General features: G+C 42.5%; 1 protein-coding gene across 11 annotated transcripts in view; it reads left to right on the forward strand.

Annotated features, from left to right (window-relative positions):
• THRB (thyroid hormone receptor beta) overlaps positions 1-23,019 on the forward strand; it is a 361,115-nt gene extending 338,096 nt beyond the window's left edge. For 10 of the 11 annotated variants that reach the window (XM_044755477.2, XM_070492841.1, XM_014829844.3 and 7 more), the window contains 3 exons: positions 8,959-9,105; positions 15,646-15,904; positions 18,182-23,019. In XM_044755477.2, the coding sequence (XP_044611412.1) occupies positions 8,959-9,105; positions 15,646-15,904; positions 18,182-18,423 (648 nt within the window). In that variant the 3' untranslated portion in view covers positions 18,424-23,019. The remainder of the gene's footprint in view (positions 1-8,958; positions 9,106-15,645; positions 15,905-18,181) is intronic. The other variant, XM_044755483.2, reaches the window with a different exon arrangement.
• Positions 23,020-24,417: the final 1,398 nt, after the last annotated feature.

The following is a 24,417-nucleotide window of genomic DNA, read 5'->3' on the forward strand; positions in this document are numbered from 1 at the left end:
GAAAGAAAAAGCTTACCCATAATCCACCTTCTCTCAAACAATTACTTTCATTGTAGTAATGAATCAAGTTCTAACACACTTTGTTGTTGGCTTTCACTAAGAGTGATGTTAGCAAACACTTAGATGACCCTTGCTAAGTGCCAGGTACTATTCTAAGTGCTTTCCATACATTAACTCCCTATGCCAACCGTGTAGGTAGATATGATAATATCTCCATCTTACAGAGGAGGTAAGTGAGGCAGAGAAGTTAAGGGAGCTCTCACAGCTAGTAAGTAGTGGTGGTGGATGCATCCCAGCTCCAGGATCCATGCTCTGAACCACTACACTATGCAACTTGGCCACCTGCTGAACTCGAAGAACTTTCCAAAGATGCAAAGTCTTTGGAAGGGCAGCCTCTTAGTGCCTTGATCTTGCATCCTCAGCCCTACCCTGGTATATCTGCCAGAAATTAGAAAACACTGATTCTGGATAGATAGATAGATCAATTCTAACCCAAGGTATTTGGGGCACAGCATGATAGAGTCTTGCCTAACCCCAAGCCTAAATCTGTCCTTTCCCCGAGTATGTCCACCATAAATGGACATTGTGGAAGCCACTTCCAGGACTGATTTCAGAGTAGGGACCAAGTTGAATTTCAAGGAAGGTGGAAGATTTGAGACACACCCTAGACTTCTCCTAGCAAATTTTGCACTTTGATTTTCTTTATTTGTAAAAAATAATGGATACTAGTCTAACCAAACAAGTTTCAGTGGTCACTAAAGTGCTTCTTTCTAGATTCTAAAGATTTGTTGTTTAGCTTAAAAAACATTTATTGAGGAGCTACTATGTGCCAGGAAGTGAATAACTCAGCCATATTCCAGTGGAGGGAGACAGACAATAAGAGTTAAACAAACAAGATAAATGCAGGTAGTGGTGAGTGCCATGAGGGAAATAAGCACCGTAATGGGACAGAGTGATTGTGAAGTGGAAGTGGGGAGAGACTTCACTTTGCTAAACAGGGTGGTCATAAAAGGTCTCTCTGAGGAGGTGACATATGAGCTGCATCTGAAAGCTGAGAAACCAAGTCTATAAGGTCAAATATAATCAGACCTCTTCATGCCTCATGGTCTCTTCAGCAAAAATAGTACATTTTCTAGTAATTAAAACCAACCAGGTCTGCACCTTTAACTCAAAGGCTCCTAACAGTTTTCATCAGTCTAATCATCTATAGAAAGAACCAAAGAAGGTATGGCACAGAATGATTTGCCGTTTGTTTTTTGTCAGAGCCATGAGATTATCTGGGCACAAAAAAGTTTTCTTCAGGAAGCTGACATTTACAGAGCGACTGTTTACCCACCAATCTCCCCACCCCCTAGGGAGCTGACATGAAAGGTGTAATAGGTAGATCCTTGATCTGTTCAAGAAATTGTCCTTCTTGATCCAAATACAAATAACTGCTTCTTCACGCCATTTTTTTTCTTAGAGAGATGCTGGGGGAGCTCAGAATGCCTCCACTGTCCTGTCTGTCCCTACAGTGAACTTCATTTCTATCAGCCAGTCCCCTTCTATGCCCGGGATCACCCCTGCATCTCCTTGGGGGAAAGACCCTGTTCCATTCAGCATTGTCATTTCAGTGTCTATCACGTATGTGGTTGAAATTTGTGGTAGTTTTTCTCCAAGATGGCTGCCTTTAGAGTCTTTCCTCCCTGTAGACACAGCCCATTCTCTCTCATGGAGAGGTGGAGTCTGTTCCTCTCTCCCCTTGAATCTGGGCTGGTCTATGATTCCTTTAGACAATAGATTTTGACAGAATGACTTTTAAGGCTGAGTCACAAGAAGCCTTGCAGTTTCCACTTGGTTATCTTGGAGAGGGAAGTCACCTGGTCTCTCTAAGAGAAGCCAACTGCCATGCAAAAATGTCTCAGTACCCTGAGACCAGCGTGCTGTAAGGAAGCCCAAGCTAGCCATGTGAAGAGACCACGTGGAGAGACTCCCAAGCAGCCAAGGCAGCAGAAATTCGAGTAAAGGAGCCTGCAGGTGACACCAGCCTCTGTTGCCATTTGATGACAGCTGTTGAGGGACCCCAAGTGAGAGCCACCCTGCTAAGCCCATCAATCCCCAGAACCCTGAGAGAGAGTAAACATTTGTTTTAAGCCACTAAGTTTTGGGGTAGTTTGTTACACAGCAGTAGATAACCAGAACAGAACTTGATAAATATTGTTAAACAGAACCTACAGTTCCACGGGCCCATTCTCAGAGACAGTACAGTTAGGCCCTGTGTCTCAGCCAGTTTACATATTTACACATACCCCTTAAAGAAGGGTGACTCCAATTGAGTATTGACGCTCAGGATAAAAATGTCACTCTTTTGAGGGGTGAATTATTCCTGCAAGGACATTAAGAATCCTTCATTAACGACAGCTTTGCTCAATGGTATCCATGTCCTGAATAGGCTTCTACATATTATGATTTGCATCTCCTGTGTGGCTGATACCCTTTTTTTTTCTTACAACCATGCTACACATATTATTTCACTTATTTTTATGTTATAATGGCCTATCCTGTTCTGAAAACAAATTTGAGGAGGCCTATTATATTAATAATAGTATAGTAATATATCATAAGAGATTAAACATTATATGTTGTCCTAAAAGCTAAAAGAATTCATTTAACTGGAATGGGTAAGTAACTTACTCCCCAGAAGGAACTTCTTCATCATTTTTTACCCTAAAACCAGGACTCAAGTCAGAAATAAAGACTGGTGATTTGACCCAGGTTTTAAATCTATATTTGTGTCTGTGAAAATAAGAGTCATTGGCAAATAATAAATTTTTGCAAAAGCCATGCAGATTTTCATAATACAATAGGCCTTCTGTATGCACAGGTTCCACATCTGCAGATTCAACCAACTGCAGATAGAAAGCCTTACCGTAGTTGCATCTGTCCTGAACATGTACATACTTTGTTTTCTTGTCATTACTCCCTAAACAATACAATATAACAACTACTTACATAGCATTTACATTGTATTAGGTATTACAAGTAATCTAGAGATGATTTAAAGGATAGAGAGGATGTCCATAGGGCATGTGCAAATACTACATCATTTTATGTAAGGGACTTGAGCATCCACAAGGGATTTTGGTATCCACAGAGGGTCCTGGAACCAATCCCCCATGGATACCAAGGGATGACTCTAACTCTAAAGCCACTCTTTAAAACTACTTCCAGAAGCATTTAAATCACGTAATTCTCTAGTTTTCTTCAATCCACTCAGATCTCTGATGGTACAGAAGTGCCCAATTTAACCGCCAACAATTGGTGTGTGATGACAGTCATGATAGAAGTAGATGTGGACTGAGAAGGGAACAAGGAGCGTCTGATGCCAAAAAGGGAAAGCAGTGTCTCTCCACCAAGGGTAACTCACTCCTACACCTCCCAGGGGTGGTGAGACATTCCATTTGGAGTGAAGCCCATACCAAGAACACTGTTATCTGTTGACATGTGTTATTATTCTGCTCCCTGAGCTCACATGCAAAAGTGTGGCTTTGGATGGATTTTCCACCAAAGTATAAAATGTGACCATCAGAACCAGGGCAGGCCTGCCCTAGTTTCCCCTGGTAGAGCTGCTGGCTGATTTCACACATTCTTAGCTGAGGTAGCATCAGTAAAGGGGCATGAGCAGAAGGGTGATTTGCCCATGTGTGGTGTGTGTGGACAGGTCACAAGACAAGGGCAATCAAGCCAGGAAGGCTTCTATCACCCAAAATTATTATAGCTGCATCAGAAGAAGGCAGGGTAGCCTAGAAGTTATGTGCGTGGAAATTGGAACCAGCAGCCTGAGTTCAGTGCTTGCCTCTGTTGCTTTTTTAATTATGTGACTTTGGGCAGGTTGCTTCACCCGTCTAATGCTCAGTTGCTTTTATGTGCTTACCAAATGGTATGAAAGTAAGATATACATGCCCGGCGCAGCCTTAACGACCGCGGAAGTGATTACTATGTGCATCATCCCTACCACCATCACCCTCCCCATCCTGTCCCTGCTCACCCCAGGGAAAGGGAGAGCCTGGAGTAGTGTACCAAGGCCCAGCGACGTCTGATCACCATTTGTCTGGGCCTTCCTGCCCCTCCTTGCAAAGGTGCGGGAAGACACCCAGTGATCAAGCACAGGAAGGGAAGAACCCTGTCTGGCCCCATCCCATCTGCATGTGCCAGAGAGCTTCAGGTTCAAGTCAAGAAGTCCTCAGCTCTGAGCCAGCGACTTGCAAAGAGGTCAACTGGCAGCATTTCCTACCCACCTTGAACAACACTGACGAGGCAGTCAGAGCAGAAAGCCAATTTGTCTCGATCATGTAACACCAGCCTCCTCTAATGCTGAGCCAGGGTGAAGCCCACACCTGCACACACCCCGAGTCTCCCATTTTGAATCTCCCTCCACCCCCTCCACTGCCCCAGAGGAGACACTCTGGATTCCTTCGTGTCCCTCACCCCGCAGCCAGTCCATCAGAAATCCCTATCTTCAGCTCCCAAGATATGTCTTGAATTCTTCCACTTCTCTCCATCTCTACCGCCTCCCTATGGTCCAGCCACTTCAGCTCCTGCCCAAACCACTGCTGTGCCTGCCTGTTTCTTCCTTTGGCTCCCCACATCCCGTCTCCACATAAGTCTCATCACGCTTCTCCCCTGTTTAAAGCCCTTCAGTGGTGCCCCATTGCCTTTAGAATAAACCCCTCTCCTCTCCATGGCCCACAACCCCGTCATCATGGTTGTCTTGCCTGCCTTCCATCCTTCATTTCATGCCATCTCTGGGCTGTAACCACCTAAGCCTCCTTTCTGGCCTTGGGACTTTGCACTGGTTTTTTTTTCCCTCTGCCTTAAGTGTCCTTCCTCTGGCTCTATGGAAGGCTGCCTTCTTAATATTCTTCAACTTAAAGCTCACTCATCACTTCTCAAAAGGGCTTTGGCTGACCCCCCTATCTCCTGACCCCCATGTACGATCATGTTACCTCCAGTCTTATCACAAACCGAAATTCTTCCATGAAAGTATTCTTTTTCTTTATTGTCTATCTTCCCTCATTACAATGAAAATTCCTTGAGATTACATTATTCATTGCTGTTACCTCAGCATCTAGATCTCAGCCTGGCCCATAGTAGATGCTTAATAAATATTGGTTGAGTACATGTAAGAACATACATTTATTCACTCGCTCAACCAACAAGCATCCTATCCTCCACCATTTGGCCCAATGCCTTCTACACGGTAGGCAAAGATACTTTTAAGGCTTATTCCCTCCCCTTGAGAAGTCCATATCTTGGATGTGTACCAACATAACCACAATAAAAAGTAATAGTAATAAATGCCTAAATGCCATATGAGTGACGTACATGGGCCACCATGTGTGTGCAGATGAGCTAGACATCATTTCAAACTGAGGTCATCTAGAAAGACTTCAAGGAGAAGCTAGAGTTTGAGTTGGGTCGGATTTGGAATTGGCAGAGATAAGACGGAAGTGGGGACTTTGGAGAAAGCAAAAGTCAAAAGGGAAGGCAGCCCCAAAATGGAAAAGTGCAAGGCAAGTTGGGGAGGACATGTGAAGAGGTCATCTGGGCTGGTTCAGGAGGTCATTAGGGTACACAGGGAGGAAGAAAGTCAGAATGAGAATTGGAAGCACCCCCATGAGCAAGCTAAGGCAGTTTGATCCTCAGAGACAAAAAGCAAACTTTCCCCACAGTCCACACTGGTGAATCTGCAAGCCAGAGACTTATCACCGGTATCTGAGCTTGATCTTGTGTGCGTAAACACTTATGTGTGGTAGGAGCAAATGTACTTCATGTAATGGATTACAAAGCGACTGGCTCTAAATAAAATCTCTAATAGATTCAACTGATGTAGAATATTCTTACTCTTCTTCATTTTTCACATCCACCAAATATTTTAGCAAATGATGTGTTGTCCTTATGGTTGAAAAACCTTCAGGAAGTCACAAAGTTTCATTGCTCAACTTTAATTTCTCATACCTGATGTGTTAAGTCGGGTCAATTCATAGACTATATGAATTTTTCTAGTATCCAAGATCCTTTATGGAGATAAACCTTAGTGATATAATAGGAGGCTTTTATTTTGTATATAATTTTACTTCTAACAATTGTATTTTCCATTAAATACCCAAAGGCTTAAAAGTAAATTTTTTTCCTACCCTGAAATTTATTTTTCTCAACAGAAAACCTTATGAGGTTATTACATTTGGGGGTTTAATTTTAATTAAAATTGCCATATTTCCTTGTATAATTTCCCTCCTTTTTTTCAAACCTTCAGAAGTATCACAGATGGTGATTCAAAGACCCTATGAACCCAAAAGTTGAATGGAAATTATTAACATCAATATTAACCCACCACATTTCAAGGGACACTGAATACTATTCAATAAAATCAGATTAGATCTATCAGTGGATATCAATAGCTCTATTAGATCTACTGGGCCAAAACTATTGCTATGCAAATATTTTTACTTTATTTTTATTTCTAAAAAAGTTCACCCTACATTTATGTGTGTGTGTATTTGTGTATCCATATGTGTGTGGGTATAAAACTTCCTACCTTTTTTAATGTGTGACCACATTCCTTTTATTAATTGATTTTCATAACAGAGTTGTGAAGGGGACAAGGCAGGTGAGATTAGCCTCATTTTGGGGTGGGAGGGATTATAAAGACCAGCAAGGAGGTCTGAAGGATGCAGGGAGCATCAGTGCCCAAAGGAGGAACTGCTGTACCTTTCCCCGTTGCTGAGTCTATGTGAGAAAGACAAAGAGAGAGAGAGAGGGAAGCTGTGCATGTGATTATTCCATTAATTGCATCTGCATCCGGAAAGCCAGCCGATCAGTAGCCTTCCACGGGCTTGCCATGCCAACCGTTACCCCAAACATCGCCATTGATTATGAAAACACGACAGAAACCAGGTTTATTAGGAAATAAATAAAGTGTCCACTCACTGCCCCCAAAACAAACAATAAAAAAGTCGAATAAAATAAACAGAAGAACCTACTGGATAATCAAAAGAAGGTCAATGCTGCCAGAGTTTGTTATGTAATATATTTTAAAATCCTCCCCTGGGCTGTAACTATGATTCCTACCACACCCTTGGAGGGCCTCAGCTGCTCCTGTTGACCCCAGTGCCCTGGCAACAAGAGAGGGAAAGAATCATCCTTTGCTTTTCTTCGTGCTGAAAATTAGATGTGAGCAGTAATAGGGGATATGTGGGAAGCAAAATGGTAACTGGATTACTTAGAGCTGGACATGGTTACTACTAGCCCAGAGGTTCTCACAGTGTGGTCCTGGACCAGCAGCATCGGCACGCCCTGGGAAACTGTTAGAGATGTAGATTCTCGGGCTCTGCTCCTGACCTACTGAATCAGAAACTCTGGGGGTAGGGCACAGCCGTCGGGTGACTGTGAGGCACAGTGAAGTTTGGGGACCACAGCCGTAGGCCACAATTGTGTCACTGGCAGTGCCCTCACCTCTGCAAGTGAGGGATTCAGTCTTGCTCAACTTGCTCACAGTGCCAGTACCTCCTGGCCTTCTCTGCCCATCCTCCCCCACCTCCCACTCCTGGGTGCCAAGTTCCTGTCTGTCCACTGTGGCTCTATGCAAAGGTGGCCACCATCCGGCGGGGCCTGAGTCTCTGATCCCTTTCATCACATTCACAACTTCCTGGAAGACAATGGGAGAGGCTGGCAAGAGGAGGAATAAGGAGCGGAATTCTGCCCCCTGGTGTCAAAAGTGTACAGGGTGTAAAATCCTGGAAGCAAGGGGGAGATGTGTGGCTCCTGGCAGATTGCTGTGTGGGAGTCGGGGTGACTGAGAACCCAATCCTGGCCTCAGGGGATTGTGCTTAACCTCCCTTAGCCCTTGTTTGCTCATCTGCCAATCAGGAATTGTGTGAGAACTACCTGAGATCATGCGCTCCAAGGGTCTGGCTCGCTTGTCAGCCACAGACAAATGGTGATTATTATTATCACAATGACAAGAAAGGGCAATGGAGAGGACTGTTCCTGGCAGGAAGTACTGGTGACAACAGGAGATACATGAGAGAGGCCACACCATGGTGGTCAGGGAACGCCGGGCTAAGGAGCTAGGTAGCTCCAGTGGACATCGGGGTGCCTAAGGTGAGCATCACCACCTGGGGGCCTTGCTAATATACTGATTCTGTACCAGTAGCTCTGTGGAGAGGACTGAGATTCTGCATTTCTAACAAGTCCCCAGGTGACACCCAAGCTGCTATGCCACCCTGTGAGCGGCAAGGGCATGGATTGTTCTTGGGCAAGTGAACTGCAAGTCCCCTGGGAACATTGACTACTAGTGAATTCCCCACTCTGCCCTAAAGTTTGCCAGGTTTGCACAACTCGGTTCCTATCAGCAACCTAGAGATCTTCCCCTCAGCCTGCTGAGACTTCCTTCAGCTGGAGTCTGATGGGCAAACAGGAACTTTGAGCCCCGGCAGCTGGGTCAGAAGCAAGAATGAATCCAGAGTGCTGTTTGCCAGGGCTCCTCCATCACTGCCCACACTGTGCCCACCTCCCACACAAAGACACACACCAGAAGGTGCAGTGTTCTGAAAACGCCACCAAGAGCCCCTAGAATTGATGTCACCTGGCATCAGTATCACCCTTTGAGCATTCCGAAGCAGAACCCAAATTCCTGTTGTTACCCACCCCCTTTCTCTCTCTCTCCCTCTTTACTTCTTCCTGCAGCAACAGTCCTGTGAACATTATCACAGGGGCCTCTTAAAGCAATGGCCAACACATATATCTTTGCTCAGAGAACTAAACAATGTGAAAACTGTACAGTTTGTTAATAAACAATGTGAAAACTGGACACTGTACAGTATGCATTTCAGAAGAGCTTTTCTGCCATGTGAGAACTATGATACATAAAGATCCCTTTAACTTCTTCATTTAAATCTTTCTTGTTCTCCTCCTTAGCCAGAAGATATTGGACAAGCACCAATAGTAAATGCCCCAGAAGGTGGAAAGGTTGACTTGGAAGCCTTCAGCCATTTTACAAAAATCATCACACCAGCAATTACAAGAGTGGTGGACTTTGCCAAAAAGTTGCCTATGTTTTGTGAGGTGAGGAAATTGTTTTTCCTTCTGCATTACTTTTCATTTTAGTTCCATCAATTTCCAGGAATACTGAGTATCATTTATAATTTAATATTAATTAGGAGGGACTTAGTCATATGAAAGCAATATCAGTACAAAATGAAAATGCACCCTGTTTCCTTTTGATGTCCCCACCTTCTCTGTTCAGTCACCATTCATTAGCTTGTCCACGTGGGGTCGATGAAGATCCTATCCACCCACCCACTCCAGGCACAAGGAAGTATGATAACAATCCTTCCGTTCATTCAGCACCTATGCTGTCCCAGTTACCATGCTTAAGTTTGCCCACATTAAATCCAGTCCTTATAACAGATCTGCAGGATAGCTCTGATTAGCCCCATTTTACAAATGGGGAAACTTAAGATCAAAGAGATTAAGTTAACTTATCCAAACGTGGGCCATAGTTTGAGTCTAAGTCTATATTCTTTCCACTACTTATTCCAGCAAGATGGCTATGCGATTGTTTCTTAATCCTCAAGAATAAGTTAAATGTTGCTCACAGAGCAAGGATCATAATATCTCCTTAAATCTTCCCTCTTTTCATATATGCTCACCCTGTCTTGCCCCACCTCCAAGGCATCCTGAAGAGCTCCCCCGCAAGGGCTCGCACTTTCCCTTTGAGACACTAACCTTAGCAGTCCTGTTGTGTGGTAGCTGAGAGCGTGGGCTCTGTAGCCAGCTGCATGGGCAAGAATCCTAGATACGTTATTAAATGCCTTCAAACCTTGGTTATTTCATCTTTAAAATGGGAATCATAATAGTATCTACTTCTTAGAGCTGTTGGAATTTTTAAATGGGACAATATATGTAAAGTGCTGAGACAGTGCCTGGGTCATAAGTAGTCCGTAAATGTTAGCTGTTAATACTGCTGTTATTTCCTCTATTACATTACCATCCTGCCTCTACCTTCCTTTTTTTTGAATCAGGTAGGGTTGATTTCTGTGGGTATGTTTTCTGGAGAATTTTTCCCTTTGAAAAACCCCACCAGGTGCCAATCTATTGTTCTTCACAGCTCCAAGGAGACCCAGAAAGATAGCAAATAGAGAGGGCCACATCCTGCTGTGAGCCTCTTACATAAGCTACCCAAGGGAGGAGTGAATCTAGTCTCACTAGAAAGAAACTGAGTCTCCTCACCTGGAATGATTCCGTCCAGCCTTGGCTTCCAGCTCACTTGTGTCCTTGAGTTTGCAATACTGCGAGCCCAGCTAGAGTCTGAGAGACCTCAGACACTGATGGGGACACTTCTCATTGCCTAGTTCTGAGCCTCCGCAGAAGCCAGACCCAGAAGGACAGAGCAGTGGGCTTCAGGACACAGGTATCTGACCCCCAGACAGAGCTGAGAGAGAGGGGATGCCTCCCTCTTACCCCGGCTTCCGTGTGGTGAGGGCCGGGCTTCCTGATGTGCTGGCCCAACAGCCCTGCGGTAGGAACCAGGTCATATCCCACCCCCAGGGGAACCCATAAGTCCTGGAGAAGGAACTTTGACCTCTGTATTTGGTGTGGAGCTTTCCATGCCTCTTACCACCTTTTTTTTTTTTAATTAACATTTATTAAAGTTTTGGAGGCTATTTCCAAAAAATACCTATTTATTGGAGATTTATAAAGCATAATAATGGTAATGATTCATGATAACACCACTAAGAGAGAAACTGCTGACATTTTGGAGCCTATTGCAGTCTTTTTTCAAATACATGTGTGTATACACACTCATATATATACACACATACATATATATGAAATATATTAATATAATTTATACCATAATGTTCTTTCTATTTATAAAACTGCCTTTTTACCTTTTTATTAAAGAGTAAGGAGTACATATCATAAGGGTGTAACTCAATGACTTTTCACAGACTTAACACATCCACGTATTCAGCACCAAGAAACAGAAACAGAACGTTATCAGCACCCTGTTGTACTTAGCTTTTTACCCTCAACTGTAGAACACATCATTTAAGTATTCTTTCACAAAATAATTTTTGATGACCTCATAGTATTCCAAAGAATAGATCTATCATAATTTAGGCTGTCTGTTTTTACTGGATCTTTAATTCATTTCCAATTTTTCACTAATATAAATATTCTGCAGTGAACATTCTGGTGCCTATGCCCTGCTCACAACACTGACTATTTCCTAAAGGCAAATTCTAAAAGTAGAATTTAAGAACCAAGGTATAGATGCCCTTTAAGGCATTCGATATGTGTTGCTGAAAGGCCCTCAAGGAGGGTATACACTCTCATGTCTGCACCAAGACTGCTTGTTTCCTCTCATTCTTGTCAACTCTAGGTACCATCTTTCTTTTTTGTTCATTGGGTTGAGTCTTTTCCCGGACCTCTCTTGGCTTTCTTTCTCCAGGCTGTGCCCCTCATCCCCTAGTCCTTGGTGTCCAAAAAGGAATTGTATTGAGTTTGCTACCCCTACAACTTGAGCTAGCCTGCCAGTCATGTGTTCCCCTTTGAATACCCACCAAAAATGTCTTTTAAAAAATGTAGGGGCCAGCCCCGTGGCCCATTGGTTAAGTGCAGCGTGTTCCACTTCAGTAGCCCAGGTTTAGTTTCCAGGCTCAAACCTACACCACTCATCAGCAGCCATGCTGTGGCAGCAATCCACATACAAAACAGAGGAAGATTGGCACAGATGTTAGCTTAGGGCCAATTTTCTTCAGCACAAAAAAAGTAAAGCTCATGTAAGCCAACCCCTGAGAGAGATTTCAGTTAAAGACAGAGAGAAAAGAATCCATCTCCACCACCAGTAACACACACACCATGCACTTATGTCCATGGCAGGGATGAGGGGTCAACACGGAATTTTCAAGCATGGGTTGTATCAAGCTTCTCCAAGTGTCCCTCAGAAGTTTAAGACTGCTTCAAAGTCAAGCTTCCATCTCTCTTTCAACCTTGATATTTTGTAGTCTCTAAACTGCAAAAAAAAAAAGCAGGGGGGAGCTACTTTGTCAACTTAAAAAGCAAATTTGCCTGTTATTTTATCCTCATAATGAGTTTATTCAGGAAGAGCCAAAAGAATTGCAATTCAGGATGTGCGTGCTATGGCAAACCATAGACAAATCCAGAAAAGAAAGGAGGAGGGCTGCTTTTATAGAGAAAAAGGGGGAGTAGGAGTGGGGCCTTTCTAAAGGAAAGTCCAATGGGAGAAAGTAACAGTTTAGGGCAGCGATGGCTTATTGGCTGAGCTGCAGCATTTCTCATTGGCTGGGCTATTGTCCGGTAGGGCGAGAAATCTTCCTTCAATAGTAAAGTAGTTTTACTCCCTGTACAAGATGCAATCATCCATCTCTTCCTGTTTGATGTAATTGATGATGTGTGATAGGGCTTAAGAGCTCCCCCTACAGGCCTTCCTAATTCCACTTTAGTTAAGGTTTCTTTTATCAATTTCCACAACTTTTATAGCAGAGATGCGTATGTTTCTGGTGTTTTTTGCTTCCTGAGGACCTTTTGCCTTTCATCGGCCCTTTGGAACCCCAAAGAGGGAAATGAACTGTGTAGGCCCCTGAGCTACCTGTGAAGTGGGTGGAGATCCCTGGTGGTCTCAACAGCCAGAGGTTTCTTGCCAGAGGCAGTTCGATGCATCTGCCGTTCAAATTGTGCTCACGGTATTTTCTGCTAAGATCCATGCCAACGCACCAGACAAGGTTGGTGGACAGCTAGAGCTTCAAACAATCTAAAATCATCGCAGGAAGAGCTGCCAAAAACACACATAAGGACCACTTATAGAGTGCGGGGTACTGTCATCTTTGCCAATCAACCTGAGTCTTGTTCTCCTAAGGAGACAGGAAGAGACTGTGGGAGGAACCCTGCGTCTCTGTCTGTCATGCCTTTCTTCGAGCATTCTCACAATGAAAGAATTTTGGCAGGTGACTAAGAGTTTATTTGCTCACATGTTGAAACAAATCTCGCCAGGATCCTACAAACCTGTCTTAAAGGAAAAGGCATCTGGCCTAGTTTTTAAACTGTTGGTGATCCTTGACAAATACTTATTCAACTTGAATTTAAATTTGAACTGATCAACAGTTAGGAAGTTTTAAAAAGAAAACTTCTACTTCACCTATAATCAGACTTGGCCACAAAGATGGGCCTGCCCAAGTTTGCATACTTTGTTACAGATAAAAATAATAATAAATGGTTTGATGTGGTTAGAAATTTCTCTTTGCTATTCCATGCCTGTGGTGCTCAAGAGTGGGGTCCCCAACCAGCAGCATGTGCATCACCTGGGATCTTGGAGAAATGCAGAAACTCAAAAGGTGGGGCCAGCAATGTGGGTTTAACAAGCCCTCAGGTGATCCTGATGGGGCTGAAGTCAGAACCACTGTCCTAGGCATTAAAGCCAGCCTCTGCCCACTTCAGCCAATTCTCCATCTTCCCTGTGGAGGATCCATCCAAGCTTGGGTTTCCTATTTCCTACCATACTCTCAGGTCAGGAATCCAAGCATGTAATTGAGGAGTACAAATTAGAACCTAAATAAATCAAATCAAGGTCATTTTTTTTTCAATGAGTGTGTCGATGAAAATAATCCATAACCAACTATAAATGAAAATTTGGGTGAGTTTATTCTGAGCCAAAATGTGAGGACCATAGCCCGGGGCCTTCCTTCCTGAAGGAAAGAAGGGCACCAAAGAACTGGGGTGTACAGAGTGGTTATATACTCTCAAAGAGGATGTTTCACATATGATTGAAATGTCCCTTTTACAGTAGTCACAAAACTGCTCTGTCAGCACAGCAATTGATGGACAGAGAAGGTAGTAGGTCGGCTGTCTGGGTAGACACAGCAGGGTGGCAGATCTGTTGTCTCAAGCTGAGTGGTCTCAGGTGAGTGCAGCAATCAGTTCCTAGCCTAGGGAGAGATGCTTATCCTTAAGGAAATGCCAATGTGGGGGGAAGTTGCACCTTTATCTTAAGGGCATTTGTTCTTGTCTGTGGGACATAGCAAAGGCTTAAGCAGATATACAATGCATGCTCAATGGCCATGTCAGGCCCTTTTGGGAAAAACAAAGTCAGGCCAAATTAGGTTTACACCAAATGGCTTCCTCGTATACTCCAATATATCCTATTGCTTGCCATTTCTATTTGTCAAGTGGAAGGAGAGAATTCACATGTACAGATTGCAGAACCAAATATGAAGTGACTTTTATTCTGTAGAAAAAGCTAAACAATTTCAAATTAAATGGTAAGGTGCCTAGGTCGAGTTGGTGAAAAATATTAAAGACCCAGTATTTTAAATGTTATTCAGAAATATTTCTTTCGGTTTTGTATAATAACCTAAATTGAACCAGTCGACTGTTGCCGACAGTAATTCCCAAAAAGAATTTGTACCCGCTTTAATGAAGAGAGGGAAATTATGTGTAATTTACATCTTCATTGTTTATGGAAACTTAGTCACATCCAAAGTACTTCAAAAGGGTGTATTCTCTTCTTCTCTTGGCTTCCGATTCTAACAGATCTGGCTTCACATCCTAGCCTCACCCACAAAACATTCATGTGACCCCCAAGCATGTTACTCAAACTCTCAGTGCCTGGATTTCCACATCTGTAAATAAAACTGGAATTAGAATATTTACCTCACTGCATTGCTGTGAAGATTAAATAAGATGACGCACGTAAATCTTAGCATGATGCCCAATTCATCAAAAACACCCATTAGCTAATAGCCTTTCAAACTATTTTGATAATGGCATTTAATTAAACATTCTTCCCCTCCAGAAAATAAAACTCTGATTTTTTTATTATTTTGCTTAGGAAAGTTCTCTTTTTTAAGTTTATTATTAATGTTATCACAAATCCTAATAAACAGGGCAACCGAATGAGCTTAAAATGAGATTACACCACCAGCAGAAAGATCCAGTGTGTGGAGTCATTCTGCTGCCTGAGGTACTGAGAAGAACAAAACCCTAGGAGCCAGGAGGTCTGAATTCTCATCTCTCATCTCTGCCCCTAACTCACAGGGTGAGCTTGGCAAAGCTTTTGCATCCCAGGGCCTCATGGGTAACATGCGTCTGTAAGCTACCTTCTAGCTCTGTGCTTTTTAAGAGACTCAAGGAGCAAAGTTGCTTCAAAAAACAAAGAGAAGCACAGTTGCCAACTAAACAGTATAGTTAGCTGTTGTCTATTAGAGCTACAAGACAAAAATGTTGGTAAGTTTAACATAAACCCTGCTCTCAAGCAGTTACCAGTTGGGTTATAATGCAAAGCCCTGAGTAAGGGATTATCAGTTTCACACGTGACTGTAATACCAGTTGGAGCTCTATGTCCATCATAAAAGAAATGCAAACTACTGGGATTAAAGTTGGTGAAAATTAGACCAACATGGAGTATGAGAAATGGTTGTTGAAAGTCTGCAGCCAGGTAGGAAGGGAAAGCCACAGGCTGGAAGAGCACGGGACTAGTGTCAATCACAGGATGTTGTTCCTGTTGCCGCTAAGATGCCGAGTGTTGTTCCTGCCTGCCATGTGTCCGCTTGTTCTCTGCTGATGTGGGCTGGTTCTTTTCAGCTGCCATGTGAAGACCAGATCATCCTCCTCAAAGGCTGCTGCATGGAAATCATGTCTCTTCGCGCGGCTGTGCGCTACGACCCAGAAAGTGAGACTTTAACCCTGAATGGGGAAATGGCAGTGACACGGGGCCAGCTGAAAAATGGGGGTCTAGGGGTGGTGTCGGATGCCATCTTTGACCTGGGCATGTCGCTGTCTTCTTTCAACCTGGATGACACTGAAGTAGCTCTCCTTCAGGCTGTCCTGCTGATGTCTTCAGGTGAGTATGCCCAGACTCATTAGTAGGCATCTGGTGCTGATTCAAATCACTTGATGAGTTTTCAATGCCCATTTAGCTTCAAAATCACAGCTCACTCTCCTTCAGCGAGGAATTCTGGGTTTGCCAGTGGACTGGGAACTGAAGGATTGTGTCAGATGTCTGATGCTTTTTGCAGTCTCCCAGAGTAGTGGGAAGGAACCAACAGAGCTATCTTACAGATTATATGGAATGATCCACCTTCAATGGGCACTACCCAGTCTCCTCATGATAGTTAGCCAACCCTACTCCCTTTTGGTTTTCTGGATATGGGTATGAGGGACCACACCATTCTTTATTAAGTTCTGTGTGAGGAAACCATGAGTGAGAGCTAGAATTTCTTCATAGCTTGGCTACAACTTAAGTTTCAATTATTTATTGCTTTAGCATATCACCCGACATCCAAAATGGCTAGGTTTGGGGCTGAGACATCAAACAAGGCTCTAGGCCTTTCTCCATGCAGCCTCTCCTCTAGCAGGGCTTCAGTGTCCTTTAAAATAAAGAAATTGAACTAAATACATGGGAATTACATTCCTGGAGGGGGGATTCAAGGCAATTTTTTAGCTGCTCTGAGTCTCCAACGCCTCCTCAGTATTATCTTCTAAGCCCTATTGTTTTGTTTGGCATTTCTGTTACAGAATATCTTAGGCCTTTTCTTCAAAGACTTTTCCAGAAACTACTACTGCTAAGACCCTTGGTCCTGCAGTGATAAGCAGAGAGCGAAACTGAAAATGATCCAAAAGACATATCTTTGAGAAATTTTGTCTTAAGGAGTTAAAGACAGTCTTTAACCTTTAAAATGTTTATTCATAAACATGTTTAGTACAACTTAGCATCATCAAAATGTCCATTCATCTTCTCTATATCATTTATATGACCACCTTGTCTTTATCTCTCTCTCATCAAAGGGCAGAGTTTTGACAAATTCAGATTATTTTTTCCCTTTGAAGGAATACATCCAGAGCAATATTATGTTCATTTTCTGTTTGGATCAAAAGTTAAAGGCTCCTGTGGAGAATTCTTCTGGCACACTCAAAGAAAGAGAGAAGACAGGAAAGAGGAAGAGAGAGGGAGTGAATAGAGCAGCATCGTCAAAAATTAAGGAAACCACAAAATAAAAATGCACAAATTGCACTTTGAGCCAAATAAGGAGTCCAAAAGCCCATAGATTTTTGTTTAGACTCAGAAGGATGGATTGCGACATCAGCCCTGATCCTTCCTTTCAGATTAAGCAGAACTCTAGATTTTTGCTAATATACATACTTCACTAACTGGACACTTGGAGTGTGAATTTATTTGATCAGAGCTACAAAGAGCACCCTCAGGAGAACTGGGCAGGGGGATGGTAGGGCTTCCTGGAGCTAAATAAGGAATTCATCCAGGTTTATAAATTACTTTTGTAAACTAGTGTTTGCAGCCTGGATGTTCCACAGTCATCCAGCCTTCTCGTGACACCCCTTTATCATTTCTCGAAACTGCCTCGAGTCGCCTCCCAAATATTGTGGGAACCAGTGGTCCTCCCAAGACTTGGGAAGATTTCCCAGGCTTTACACCATCACGGTCTCCTCTTACTCCTGCTTCCCACTGTGACTCTTCTCTTCTCTGCACAGGGTGACTCTAGCATGGCTCACGTCCTCTTTTCTTTTCATTGTAATTCCCAAGGCACCACGAACACAAGGCTGCCACAGGTAGTAATTTTACTGAAGGTGTAGAGGAAGGGAAGGAGTGTCATTACAGCCTGGCAAACAACTAAAATTGGATATTGTGCCTCTTTGTCTTCATGGGAATCTCTTAGGGTCCAACTTTCCCCCTTTGGCATCCCGGCCTCCTGAGATGTTCCTAACCTCTTTTCACATCTCCCCCATCTCTGCACATCCATGCTTGTCCTCCCCTCTCTCCCAGGCAGCCAGCAGAAACTCAAAATCTTTCCCCTCATTATGCAGAGTATTTCAGCCCTCCAGGTAGGGCTTCTCCTTCGGTACCCTGGAGGGAGACATCACTGTTCACAGCCAAGGAGGTGATTTGTCTAAAACAGAGATGAACAAAGCATCTATTCCCTTCATATAAATGATGCCACTCCCCAGTATCTTGGTGCCTTATGCTCCAGAGTTCATGTTACATCCATGCTCATTCCTAGGATCGAGAAGTCCCCAGATCTGGCCACTTCACACTAAAAGACTTGAATTAGACAAGTCTCCTTGCTGCCTCTGACTTAACATCCATCTTCTTTCTTCCTCTCAGATCGCCCAGGGCTTGCCTGTGTTGAGAGGATAGAAAAATACCAAGATAGTTTCCTGCTGGCCTTTGAACACTATATCAATTACCGAAAACATCACGTGACACACTTTTGGCCAAAACTCCTGATGAAGGTGACAGACCTGCGGATGATTGGAGCCTGCCATGCCAGCCGCTTCCTGCACATGAAGGTGGAATGCCCCACGGAACTCTTCCCCCCATTGTTCTTGGAAGTGTTCGAAGATTAGATTGACTGAATTCATTCTCATAATTCCCACAGCACTACTGGGTGTCATTTCATTCCATTGCCTAGCTCTTTTTTGTTTGTTCCTTTGTTGCTTTGTGTTGGGAGGGATTGTTTGGGGATAAAAGAAGGTAGTCCTTGACATAGACATGGATGAAATTGCCCCTCAAATGCGGGTACTTGTAACTATTGCATTTTGTTCTCCAGTCCTTTGATGTGAATGCTTTGAAGGTTTTACAGTTGTGGAGGTGGGGGTGGGGACAATCATTAATTCACCAGCAACAAGCCATCACCAGCTCCCATCTGTCCCTGGTCAGAGACTCAAGCAAGCAAAATGGCACAGCAGAAGACTAAAGAAGCCTTAAAATCAACATAATATGGTCATCTTGATCCAATCCTGCTTTTTGCAGGGCTCAAGTTAGCAGGGCACACACCACCTTTGGTTAGATGTGGCTTTTCAACTTTCTAGGGAAAGGTCTCAACAAATTTTTATCTGTTCAAGAGCATGATGTTTTCAGCAGTCTTCATTCTCTCCTAGCAGCATAACTTGGAATGTACAGGAATATTTGTTCCCAAAATATCAATTTTTATAATTGTATGATTGAATTCAAATCATACAAGGGTGTGACTCAAAGATGGGCAGGTATTTGACTGAAACCAACAAGGAAAACAATTTTCTTCAGTGAGCCCAAAGAAATTAGAAATCTTCACCAATGTCAGTGATTCAAGTTTCCAAAAATTCACATAGTATTACCTCATAGGAGGAAGGCTTCTTTACAGCTTAGGCTCAGAGAAAAATTTCCACAGAAATCAAACCTATTTACAAAGCATCATCACTTTTCAATGACATCTGATCTGTCATCTCCCAAACTCCTGAAGTTATTTATCCTGATTGCATCTTTGCTAAGCTGACAACAGATTTCCCTACGGATCAAATCTTCTAATCAAGGAGAAAGAACAAGCTGAAATTTGAGACTTGTTCTGGAGGAATTCTAAGGAGAGATTAAGGTGGTTATATTCTGGGTTGAAGGAAATGCCGTGTTCTGAGAGCCCCCTGCATGGACTGATGGTTTGGGGATGCTTCCTTCTGGTCTTAGATCCTCAAGCTCTTTGCTCTACTCACAAATACTGTCTAGTCCCCTTTTCCCTCTGACTCTGAGGCTGGACTGTCGCTAAACAAAGACTGACCCTCTCCGTCCTTCTTATATCATTGCCCTGACATATATTCAACAGTCCTGCCGCCATGTACACGAACCCTCACTCACCTTTGCTGCCCAGCCCTCCTCCCCAATGGCAAACACTGGAGTAGCTTGTGCTCGGAAAATAAATGGTAACCCTTGATCCCTTCAGCGTCAGAAAATGGGCAAAGAATGTTCCCATGCAATTGAATGTATCTCATTCTTCACTGGATAGTAGTCATAAACTATTCCTTTGCTTGCCTTGTACTGCCTTATCCTGGAAATATTGGGGAAAATAAGCCATATCAGTAAGATTTACCTAAAAACAAAAGAATGAAAGTCACTGTGAAAACCAAGTGGACTAATTTTTTTTAATTGGCCCAGAAGTCAGGGTGCATAAGTTCTAGTTTGTGCTCTGTCGACTTGTAGATTTGTGACTTTGGGTCTTGGTTTTCTCACCTGGTGAATAAGTCATGAACTCTAAAATCCTTCCCATCCTTAATATTGTACTAATTTCAAGGGGGGGAGAACCTGGTTCTTTTGATTATTTCTTTCATATTCAAATTTCTAGCTTTATTAGACAAAAATTATGTCCCTCTTAACAGTTAAGAAAAGTATATTTAGTATTCATTCAAAATAAGAATTTGACGCACTAATCAACTTTAGAGAAATGCAGCATGGCCTTGGAAAAAGGAGATGAACAGCACTGGAAACAATCTGGGAGGAAAATGATATGTTTAATGCACTGAAACAATTATACTGGCTTCTGGGGAAAAGGAAAAAGAACATCGCTATGGAACTTGCTAACCAGAGAAAGGAAGTAGGTGAAGAGATTAAAGTTATAAACATGAAGTTCTTGGGTAGATTACCTGCTTTGACTTTATCTACAGACAGTTTTTTTGGTTTTCTTCTCTCTAGACAGCCCTCTAGCCCGTCTCCTTAAGTCTGTGCTTTATTAACATCTCAGCTCCCTCTCTTGTTGAAGAACTACTCCTTCAAACATGACCGCTTCATCAATCACCTTCTAGTTCCAGAATAACTAAGCTTTGCGGTGTGGAGCAAGCTTTCCCTCAGAAGGGAAGGAGAGGAAGGCAAACAGGTGGGGCACTGGAGGGTTCATAGACTCCTTGGGCATCAAGATGTCCCGGGAAAGTTTCCTCAATTTGTCAGAGATTCCCCAGTACATCAGACACTCCCAGATTTGAATGTATGGACAGAGCCTGATCTTAAGGTAAATTGGGATGCTTTGACGATTAACTATGATTGGGCATTGGCCAAATGGTACAGTCTATCTACAGTAATCCAGCCAGCCCCACGTAAATTTATGTTTTGTCCTCGGCTCCTTGAATGATTGCCCTAAACAGGCAAACCGCTGATCTAAAAATCTTGTTGAAGGCTGAATACTTGAAGCTGAGTAGGACATGCCTTAAAGTACTTTAGGTTGAAAGGAAAGGCTATAAGGACTCAAAGGCTCCTGACCCCAGTGGTCGAAGTGACTCGTTTCTTCTGTAACTGAGGTACGTAGTGCATCTCAAGACTCCATCTCATAAAACTCGATTAGGAGGGATTTGCTTTGGATTATTTTTTTAACTTTTTTTCTTATATTGTCTGAACTTTCAGACCAAGTGTGGACTTGATTGAAACCCCTCACAGCGGGGAGATAGCCCAGCAGAGGAGAACACACCTGTACAACTGGGATTCTTATTTATAAATCACTTAACTTTTCGAGATGAGTGGTGTGGGGTGGGGAGGGTGTCTTCATAACCCTCAAGTGTACTTTACTCTTCAATTTAGACGTGCAGTATTTCCAGAAATAGTGAAAAAAGTAAGATCTTTTCTTCTTTATGATTCTGCTCAAAACACCATGTGCCGCCTCAGAGCTTTTTCTAGTCAAATGAGCCTCAGTCCTCAATGACGCGCTTGCCGTGTTGATGCCTCAGCCCAGTGATGTCCCCTCACCTGTGCCCCGAGTGACACCTCTTCCATTGGCAGCATGGTCATCGAGTGGACCATCAGGCTCAGCTCTGCTCCAGCAACGCCATTCTCATTGCTCTTCCGTGAACAGGTGTGCAAGCCTTGGCCCCTCCTCAATACTAACCCCCAACCCCCACAGACTCAGGCTCCACGCAACTGCTGAGCACACTCAAAGCATGTCATTGTCAGTGATACATTTTTATTCTACGGAACTCTAACCTATTCGTGTCATATTGACCTTTTGCTGCATGAGTCATAAATTATGAAATCGGTCTTATGGTTTTTTGAAATGTAGCCAGCGTTTGTAAGGCTAAACCTTTTTCATAAACTGAATTTAAGTAAATAACCAAGCCACAGTTCCTCTCCAAAAGGGGAGTGCTTATGGACATTTGAATCTCTTTGCCCTTTCCAACGGCTATGGCACCACGTTCTAAAATAAGCTTGTAATTTTTCCTGTTATTTTAATAATATGGAAATATTAGCATAGTGTTTCTTTTGATAGTGATAGACTATAATCCATATTTAAATTTTATAGAGAAGAAATTTTATTGTACTGTGATGTAGATATTTATTATCCAGGTAAGGATTTGCCCGGTGTGTATTTTTTACAATTGAAACATTTTACTTTAATCTTTAAAAAAAAAAGTACATTAAAAACACAAACAAAAAAACAGACTGGGGGGGAAAAAAAAGGTTTGGCCTTATCACAGAATTTTTACTGTGCTGTATAAATGTTTGCAAATGCAAAAAGTGTGCATTTCTAGTGTGTTTCCACATTAATTAATGCCGCCTTCAAAAGCAATATCGTGCAGGTAAAACGCTGTTTGTGGCTTTCTGTTGCACAGTTGAAGCTGACCCACCTTATGCACAAGACAATCAAATGTAAATCTGTCATCCTCAGGATGCAGATAATAGTCATGTAAATTATGGAGCACAATGTAAGACAAAAGAAGACACTCTGCTTAATTACACATGTATTGTTGACATAGAAGATACCAGGGCATGAATGAGCTGACATTATGCCACTTTTTTCTTTTGGTTCTTCCTAAATAACTTGGCATTTTTCATTTGATTATAGAGCCAAATTAGTTCTCCATGCCTTCTTCAGAGAAAACACCTTTTTCCCCCATAACATTTTCATGCCCTGTGAATCAGGAAAATACTACAGAATAGGAAAAGATTTACAGTCATCAGAAGATTTGTTTTGCAAACAGTGTTAAGTGATATTGCTAGACTGGTAATATTTTCTTTCAGCCTAAAACTCTGTTGAAATCTGTGATCAAAATGTTTTAAACTCTCTGAAAAGAAAATTTGTATATTTGGGAAAAATGGATTTTTACATAGCTTTTGTATGCAGATATTAAATTGTAATTATGAATATAGTGGGCATAGATAAACTCATAAGCTTCAATTCTAAAAAAGAAAAAAAAGAAAAAGCTTATAATGGATATACTTTCCTGTCTCTTTCTTTACATATTATTATTTTCTAAATAGGAACTGAGTTGCCTGCTCTTCTCATCTCAGCTGCTTCCAAAAGGAGGGAAATGCAGATATAAGGGCATTAGTTTCATAAACATCTACTAGAATATGCAAATTTCTTGGGAGGCTGGTGTCGGGGGAAGGGAAAGAGAGAAGGAAAAGGCTGATGAAGGATTACCTCTTTGAAGGGACCACAAAGATGGGGTGAGGAGTGAAGAGTTAAGTTTTTGCAGCTCAAGGACTATAATCTTATAACGAAATGTTTCAGAATATTATTAGTGGAATTATACTAATATAATACTAATATTGTACTAATACACTATCAACATATATCTCAATCCCCATTGCCCTGAACACATGTTGAGACTCTTTCTGTGATGAGTGACAGAAAGCTAAATCAAACTGGCTTAAGCATAAAGGGAATTTCTTGACTGTAATATCTGGAAAGTCCAAGGGTAAGGTAGCTTCAGGCATGACTGAGTCTGGGTGCTCACTCAGTATTGTCAGGAAGTGCCTCTTTTCATCTCTCTGTGTAGATTTTCCTCTGCAGAAATTTCCTTCAGGTAGACTTCATGCTCACAAAGCCTTTTATCTTATAGTGGCCCCCAGTAGCTCTAAGATTAGCCTTATGGCTCCAAACCAGTGGAAAGAGAGTTTGTTTTTCCCCAACAGTTTCAGTACAAATGGTGGGCCAAATCCTCATTGGCCCAAACTGAGTCATGTGCCCATTCCTGAGCCAATCACTTTTCTCAGGAGAACAGATATGCTAATTAGCTTAATCTGCTGAAATCATGGAACTGGGGGGGCAGGAGGGAGGGGTAGGGAACAGGGATAATCAGCCCCATCTAAACTATGGACTGAGAGTTGGGGCAGGGATGATTTCTCAAAGAACATTCTAAGCCTTGCTACTATAAGAAGTGTGGAGGAAGAGCGAGCAAGCCAAGGCAACAAATGTCCATGCCAAAAGTGAAACCTGAAAGCACACCCGTTTTCACTACAGCAATGGAGACACCTTAACACAAAGGAAGCCTAGTACAATTTGGCCAGGTTGTGACCCAAATAAATACTCTCCACAAGAAGTATCTGATTACATTCTCTCTTCCCATTCTATTCAAAGGACTGTGTATAACTTTTATATTTACCTCTTTTCTACAATATGTACCTCTCAAATTCACCCTAATGAACACGTTTCCCTCCCCCAGGAAATTACATTATTCATTTTCTATTGGAGAGTTTTATATATATATTCCAGCTACATACAGTTCTTTACCCCTTTACACAGGCAAAGCCAACTCAGAACTAATGTGATATCTAATGGCTTGATTTGGGTTATGGAGCTGGTGTCATGTCACAAAACTGGACAATAC

This window comes from Equus asinus, chromosome 21 (assembly GCF_041296235.1).
Source record: "Equus asinus isolate D_3611 breed Donkey chromosome 21, EquAss-T2T_v2, whole genome shotgun sequence".
NCBI classification, from domain to species: Eukaryota; Metazoa; Chordata; class Mammalia; order Perissodactyla; family Equidae; genus Equus; species Equus asinus.